Source organism: Acanthisitta chloris, unplaced genomic scaffold (genome assembly GCF_000695815.1).
Source record: "Acanthisitta chloris isolate BGI_N310 unplaced genomic scaffold, ASM69581v1 scaffold44909, whole genome shotgun sequence".
In the NCBI taxonomy this organism is placed as follows: Eukaryota; Metazoa; Chordata; class Aves; order Passeriformes; family Acanthisittidae; genus Acanthisitta; species Acanthisitta chloris.
This window is the reverse complement of record NW_008690544.1, coordinates 7,237-15,578: the sequence shown is the minus strand read 5'-3', so window position 1 is coordinate 15,578 and position 8,342 is coordinate 7,237. Positions and strand designations below refer to the sequence as shown.

Here is an 8,342-nt window from a genome sequence, read left to right as displayed (position 1 = left end):
GACAGCCTGAGGAAGTTGGGGCTGTTTAATCTGGAGAAGAGAAGACTGGAGATCTCATAGCAACTTTTCAATATCTGAAGGGCCTACAAGGGAGCCGGAGAGGGACTCTTTGTTAGGAACTGCAAAGATAGGACAAGGGCTAGGGGGTTCAAACTGAAGGAGGGGAAGTTTAAGTTAGATATTAGAAAAAAGTTTTTTACTATAAGGGTGGTGAGACACTGGCACAGGTTGCCCAGGGATGTCGTAGCTGCCCAAACCCAGGCAGTGTTCAAGACCAGGGGGAATGAAGCCTTGAACAACCTGATCTAGTGAGGAAGTGTCCTTGCCCATGGCAGAGGGGGTTGGGACTAGATGATCTGTAAGGTCCATTCCAACCCTTAAATTCCATGATTCTATGATTCCTGGAAGTTTTGGTCAACAAAAGTCCCAATGTTAGTCAAACTGAGGGAAAAGGTACCAGCGTATTAAATTTGCTCAGAAAAGGATGAATCAGAAAATGGGTTTAATGCTGCATGGACCTGATAGTGCTCCAGCTGCCTTTTCTTTAGTTAGAAAAGCAGAAGTAGGAGGCCACAGCTGCAGGCCTTGTAAGACTCACAGACAGTGCTTAGATTTGGCCTATTTGTGGCTGAAAAGACCATAGGCATCGCTCCAAAGCCAAAACTTTACTTCTCCTGAAGCTGATTGCCTGTGTCCCTGCCCTTGTTGGGAAGTCTCTCTTAGTCTCTGTGAAGAAGGGTCACGTGTGTCCTGGGTCTGGACTCCTGACATAGACAATATTTGCATGATGGCTTTGGGTTGTGCCCCTCCTTCCCTCAGCATCTAGTATAATGGACTGATGGGGCTTTTAAAGAAGTATAAATGTTTTACTTAAAAACATCCATGCACCAGAGGAATTTTTTTTCAGACTAAAGCAAATCCTGACCCACAAATTCCATACTGCAGGTCAAGAGGGAGCCATCAGCAGGGCAGGGGGTCTTAGCTTTGCTTTTAATCAACTTCACTACAAATGATTCAACTTTCTTCACCTCAGTGCTAAAATATGTGAGGCAAGCTCCAGAGAGTATTAAATGTTGATATTCAAAAGTTATCCCCTTGGAAACTGAAATGAAAATATGACACCCATGCACATAGAGGCACACACAGTCATTCTGTCCTAATCTTTTGAATGAAGGAGAGGGATGAAAACACACATTCTAAATGTCTTTGTGCATTATGTCCTGAAAGAGGAATCTTCTCTTAATATCCGGAGCTTATTTATATTTCAAAGGCGCTGTGAAGGAGGTTTCTTCCTGGCTTCAGCAAAAATATAGGAATGTAAGACCCACTTGTAATAGAACACGCATAGTTTGATTTCATCATGACTTTGCACTATATATGTGTAACATCTTTGCACATGCTTATTTTCTATAATGTAAAGAAAGATGAATCAGAGTATGCTTCGACATACTCTTTGAGATATTTGCTTCAAATACCTATGCTTATTACACTGTGCTCTTCCTAACAGAACTTTTGTATCTATTTTTAGGAACTTCTTTCAATCCGGCCAATGCAGGCTGCAATTTTGAGGAAGACTTGTGCAATTTTTACCAAGATGACAAAGATGGCCCAGGATGGAGCAGAGTGAAAGTGAAGCGTAATGTGTATAGAGCAGGAGACCACACTACTGGGTTTGGTAAATCAAAATTGCTCTTTCCTAGAAGAGTCAAACTGTATATAAATGTTATATAAAAGGTTATGTAAAGGTTAACCCATGGTATCATTGTTCACTCTGTTAAGTAATGTCACTGGCACACTGGTTACTTTGCCTCACAGCAGTTCTCTGCCATTAAAAATCAGTGTACACTGTTCTGTCCTATCTGGTGCTCTGGCTGTGCTTCCCTACATGTAAAGGGGGAGAGTCACCTATTGAATAGTCATGCAGGGCCATCAATCAGAGTATATTCACTATACTGGTCTGTAGCGACTGAAGGGCTGATTCCACAAAAAGAAAACGTAATGTAATAACAAATGTAATAGTAGCTTAATCCATTGCTTTTACTATAGTAGAAAGGTAGGCTATTAGCTCTTCCAGGCTTACATAGTTGGCATTTTTAAGGGAAACTGAAATGTGAAGTTACATAGTGAAAGGACTGCTAATCAGTTCTGAAACTCACATATCTCTGTGTAGAATATTCATGGTTATTACTCTTTTGTGCTAAGGTCTCACCTCTTTATACTTGGTGCAGGAATAATAGGCCTTGTGCCATTCTTTGGTCTCGCAGTGGTACCCTTGAAACAGCCAGTTTTCCAGTGAGGCCAGCAGGCCAGGGAATTTTTCAGAGTAGATTTGCTAAGTGCTGATTTCTGGTAACTTAGCCATGTGTCAGTCTAGCTAGAAGTAGACAGGATGCTTCTAGAAAAAACTGTTATTTCCTTTCAGAGTGTGATAATCTGTTTCTTGCCAGTACAAACTGTTTTTATAACCAAAGTCTGATGCAATAACAGAAGCTACTTTAATAGTGAATCAGCTGTGCTAATAGCATATTAGAAATAATAATTGTGCCATCTTGCAGGTTATTACTTGTTGGCAAACACAAAGTTTACATCACAGCCTGGGTACATTGGACGTCTGTATGGCCCAATCCTGCCAGGAAACTTACAGTTTTGTCTGCGTTTTTATTATGCCTTGTATGGGTTTTTCAAAATGAGTGGCACTCTTGCAGTTTATATCTTTGAGGAGAATCATGTTGTTCAAGAGAAAATCTGGTCTGTCTTGGACTCTCCAAAGGGTGTTTGGACTCAAGCTGAAATCTCCTTCAAAAAGCCTATGCCTTGCAAGGTAAGAGCCAACTCTTCAAATCTGCCATATTCTGAACGAAGATTTTCCTTGCCTTCTCTTCTTGGAGTTCTGTTTTATCCAGGGATTAATCCTAAGTGAGCTATACCTGCAAAGTGTACTTCCCAGGCAGTACAATGGGGAGTAGAATATTCCTTCTCAGTCTGGCTCCCATGGGAACCACAATATGGCGGCTTTGTATCAGGAATGGGGAGTGTTGCCCTGGTGTCCTCAGCTGTAGTCCCAGCATTGCTGGAGATTTCACCAGAGGAGCTCTAGCAAGAGCCAGTTGTGTCATGGTTTCTCAACAGGCTCCACATTCACTCATTTTTGTTTGCTTTTTTCCTATGTGGTTCGCATCATCATCATCATACTCAATCACTGATTTTAGGTAATATAAAAAGTCTATATGGGTAAGTTCTGGTAAAAATGGGGAGCTGATCCTACTTTCCTAAACTCAACTGCTGGGTTGAGTCAGTGTAATTTGGAAGAAATGGACTTGAAGAGTTTGAGACATCTCACTGGAGATGTCACTAAGTTATCTCAGCAAGTTAATAACACAGTATTTGCCATCACTTCTTGCATAAGTCCTTAAACCATTGTTATTCCTCATCTCCATTATTTTTACAAAGATTGACTTTTTTTCAGATTTCTGTAGGGGCTACTTCTTTGGTTACCCTGTTTTCTGTAATAGGTTTTTACCATCTGTGAGTCATCTAAGCGGGACTAGATGGATCACTACCTGTTGACACTGAGATAAATCCAGCTTTTTTTTTCAGTCTGATAGTGTGATGAACATATGGATGAATGCTTGTCATGCAACTCAAGTATTTTTAAATTAAAGACAAACATCTTAAGCATTTTGCCCATTGCAAACTAGTTTTTGAACTGGCAGTAGTTACTGAGCTTAACTTTTCTTGGTGAAAAAGAAGTGTTATTACTTATAAGTAGCTACACTATAAAGGTTCATCAATAACCAGTTGCCTAACTGTGTTGAGGGGTGAATTTATGCTGAAGATTTCAGTCCTAATTGTTCACCAGTGTTTTCTCTCAGATACCTGACACCTTAAAAATTTGATGGGATTTTATGTATTTTATGCATAAAACATAGTAGATTTTCTAATTCCCTTTCAACTGCTATAGAATAAAAAAAGAATTTTATTACTGCCCAGCAAGTGTATAATAGGATAGTTTCTGATAGTATCATTCCAATATATTTGCAGAAAAGTATTATTCTCTTTTTTGTTTAATCATGGATAGGTATTGGTTAAAAAGGCAAACTTATATTTTACTTTTGCCATGTTCTGTTTGCATATTTATTGCTTCTGAAAAGGCTCAGTAGTTTGTGTAGTGTAATGGCACTGTGTGAGCAGTCCTGACATCTGAGCATGACTGTTAAAAACGGTTTATAGCCTTGGAGGTGGCAGGTTTTTTAGCATCAGACATTTACATGGAAAGATTTTTTCCAATATGAATTTGTGAAGAACAATTTTTATGTTTTCCTAGAAGTCAGTATATCTAAAACAGTTGTGAAGAAGCTTGCTTGCCATAGAATTCTTCTCATGAATCGCAGCTTTCATGTCTGTAGTTACCATTCTGTCTGTAGGCAGAAACTGATGGGGAGAGCAGAACAGAGGAGAGTAAAGAAGTCAAGGGAATATCCTTGCTGCTTCTGAGCCTGAAAGTCTGCAGGAGGGGAGTAACCCTCTGCTCTGCAGCAGAAGGGTTTGTTGGTCTCTAACAATTTTCAAGAGTCTTCACTGGGTGCTTGAGATATGTGAAAGAAAGCCTTCTTTCCCATAGAAACAAGTAGCAAAATGTTTCTGTTGAGGAGGCATTACTCAAATAACAAAAAACATAAGATTTACTGGGCTTTAGAGAAGTCAGCACATGTTCAGCAGATCATAACTGAGGCACCTCTTAGCCAAATAATGATCTATTTGGCGGGAGATTAATTTTGTGAGTTTTCCTTACTCAACTAGTAATGGACAAAAATGGGTTCTGAAACATGTTAATATGGAAATGTACATCAAGAGATGTTTACAGATGAGAAGGTAGCATAAAAAAGACAAATATTTCCAAAGTTCAAGTGTGTGTCTGCTTGCCATAAGGCAAAGGTGAAAACCTGGTGTAGTTGTCTGCTTGTAATATTTACAAGCAGGCTTGAATGAAGTTGCAGTGAACATGATTCTGCCTTTTCCTTGCAAACTCATGCCAAACTCTTCAAACATAATACTTTAAAAAGTCTTCTCATGCTTTTGTTAGTTTCTTCTTTTCCAATCCAAAAGAAGGAAATGAAGGAGCATTGTGTGGCATTGTCTAAACACATAGGTTAGTGATCTGTGTAGATGTGTCTGCCTAGCACCTAGCACCTAGTGAAAACAGCTGACAAGAAACACTCATTTCAATGTAGGGCAGCCGTGGAGGTGTATCAGGGCATGTTTTGCCTGACAGCAAGGAGTGGTGGAAGCCAGCAAGTCGGAGATCACACTTCAGGCTCTGAACAGAGAGACAGTTTTGAGGAACATAAAAGAAGCTTGACCTCTCTCATTCTGTCTCCTCCAACCTGCCCATGTGTCTCTTGCCTCCTCACTCAGGTATCTTTATCTTATCTGACCTGTCTCATAGGCAAGGAATCACACCCTCCACCCTACTGCCCCAATCCTCATCTTAATCCTGGCTTCTGACTCTGGGCATTCAATTTTTTTTTCCTCTAATCCTGTTCATGTCCCACTCAGTCTGCCCTTCTTGTCCCAGTTCTTACAAATTGTAGCTTTTCAAAACCTAATGACTTCACAAAAAGAACAATTTCTGGCACAAGGACCAAATGCTGACACTTTCCTTCTCCTACTCCAAAGCATAGGAGTGCTCAAGCTTTTCACATGATTTTTATTTTAATAGGGGCAAAATAATCCCTTTATATCTAGCCTTATTCTTGGAAATTATGGAACTATTTTGGATTAAATCTTCCAAAAGAAGCCTGAAGCAAAAGCCCAGCATGGAAAGTCTGACCTGAAATCATTGTGTCTTAGCAGTGTTATTAGAAGTGTAAACCAGCCTTTTAGTGGAGGCAGGTGGCCTCAAAATAAGATGGGCTACCATCTTTCCTCTAATACAGATGTGGTGGCTGATGTGCCTGTTGTATTGTTCCCTGAGATGCATTGTGTCTAAACTTGCATGATAAGAACTTGTAGGCATGCACAGTAGTTTGGCTGAGCAGCTTCTTGGTTACCAGGTGTGACTTGTAGATTGGGTCCGTGCCTGAGGAAACAGTAAATAGCCTGTTTCCTGCCAGTTCCTTAACAACCAGTCAAATCAGTGAGGCAGTCAGCCAGGGTGTCCTGAAGGTCACAATGATTTTTCAGCCAGAAAACAGTTGTTCTAAAATATCTGATTACCTGTGTTCCTCATCTTTCTTCTACTATGAATGCTACTCTCAAATCTTTGAAAACAAATGAAATCTCTCTGATGTGTTTTAATTTTGGCAGCATATTTGTTTGCATCACGACAAAAACAAAAAAGGATTCAGATTTTCATCTCTTGGTTTATGTAATGTCTTTTGCAAATTCTTTTTGAATTAGCTAACTGCAATCTGGCACAAGTTGATGGCTTGAGTTCTGTGAGCAGGAAATGTGAAGCTGGCCAACTGGCTTTAATATGACGCTTTGAAAATACAATGTTGAAAAGGTTACATGGGTATGACCCAGCTAAGCAAGTCATAAATGTTTATACACATATATATGTATATATATACAGACTGCAAATACATATGCTAATATAATGTTAGAGAGAAGGCCAAAAATTTTAAATCCTGATTTCTCAATTTGTACTTCAGGTACTGTCTCTTTTAGTTGATGTGAGTACCTATGACCCTATACACATACAGTACTGTTTTTATACTATGCCCAGGGAATAAATGTGAGAAGGAAGAAATTTAAAAAAATTTCTAACATTTCTTAAAATAAATTAAACCCTTCATGGTTTGTTGTGTAAGTCTCTTGAAGGGCAGCATAAAAACCTAAGTCTGAAACATGTAGATTCTTTAGATTTGATAGAATGAACTGAAACTAATCTTCCAGGCCAATACACTGCAGGAAAATGTAAAAGCTAACTGAAAGAAAGTTCACATATCATATATAACCAGGAGAAGCTCACATGCACTGTGGAGCAAGAATCTGCATTTTAATATTGTGTGTGTTTGTGGGTATACATCACCATAGAAAGATATTTCTGTTATGAAACTTCACAACAACATCCAAATGCCTCAATTAAAATAAAGTTTTGAGTTCAGTTGGGTTTACTTGTATCAGTTCTGCTCATTTTTGCTAGATTTGGTTCACCATTCTGAAGCTCAGGTTTTTGAAAGCAAACATCTCAAGTTGTTTATCCATTCATGCAAGTTTTTGCAATGTTAGCTAATGCTGCAGTGCTTGAATACCTCCCACAGAGTTCAAAATCGAATCCTCAGAAAGGTAACTGCCGTCATAATCGTCCATCCTACTTTCATCAGAGCAACTGTGGCAGTATTTCTTGGATTTTCATTCTTTAGATCTACTTTTCTTCCTCTTTGATATTTTTTCCTCACTCTGTTTACTTAAGTTCATCTGTTTGTTTTCGCACATCCTCCATAATTAATTTTAGTTGCAGCTGTAAGAAGGCAAAAACAAGCGACTGGGCATTGCACTTCAATATTAACCTGTTTTAAAACAAACCAAAGGGAGGACATTTTCAGGAATGACTGAAAAGTGAGATGCTTTGCCACAGGATGTTGTGGATGCCAATAAAACACATGCATTTAAGAAGGGATTAGACTAATTCATGGAAAACAGACTTCACAGTGACCCTAAACACAGAGGTTCAGGTCTGACCTCCAGTTCAGCAAGTTCTTCAGCTTTCTGGGAACTGGACATAAAATAACAGCTTTAGGGTTGATTTGTTTCTTGTACTGTTTTCCCTAGACATCTGTTATCGCCGCTTTCCTAGGACTTGATCTGAGGGTCTTTGGACCTTTGTTCTCACATCATCACTGTGATGATGCTCAGTAATAAATTATTCTACAATTTCTCTTTGCTACTGCGAAACTTGTGTCTCCTGCTGGTCCACCGGAATCATAGGTAAATGACTAAAACAATGTTGGGTATATGGTGAAGTCCTAACTAAGTCACTGATATAAAAGACATAGTTCTCCGGTCAGGCAGTAAGTAGAGGAGGGCAGACATCCTCTCATCCTCATCTACTCCTCCTCCTTTGAAAAACCCTCACTTATGTCAAGTAAAGGAGTGTCCTGGGTTGCAGTGTGGGGGTAGCCAATGGTATGTATTCTATTGTCGTCTCCACAAGGGTTAAAGCAGCAAGTGGGGCAGTGATCGTTATCTCCTCCTGGTCCCTGATGGCTCCCCCAGGGGCTGTCTCTGTTTGATGGGCTGTCTGGGACTCAGGCATGCAGAGAGTTACATCGGCCCATGGTGAGATGCCTCACCTCAGGGGGTGAGGGGAAGCTGAGCATCCCCACATGGGGGTGGGG

At 39.8% G+C, this 8,342-nt stretch overlaps 1 protein-coding gene across 1 annotated transcript in view; it reads left to right on the top strand.

The window, feature by feature from the left end:
• Positions 1 to 1,528: 1,528 nt before the first annotated feature.
• The window catches only part of LOC103809019 (MAM domain-containing protein 2-like), a gene marked incomplete at its 5' end in the record, with an annotated part of 14,029 nt that continues 7,215 nt past the window's right edge, over positions 1,529 to 8,342 (top strand). Inside the window, 2 exons of the mRNA XM_009081831.1 lie at positions 1,529 to 1,675; positions 2,556 to 2,821. Coding sequence (XP_009080079.1) covers positions 1,529 to 1,675; positions 2,556 to 2,821 — 413 coding nt within the window. The remainder of the gene's footprint in view (positions 1,676 to 2,555; positions 2,822 to 8,342) is intronic.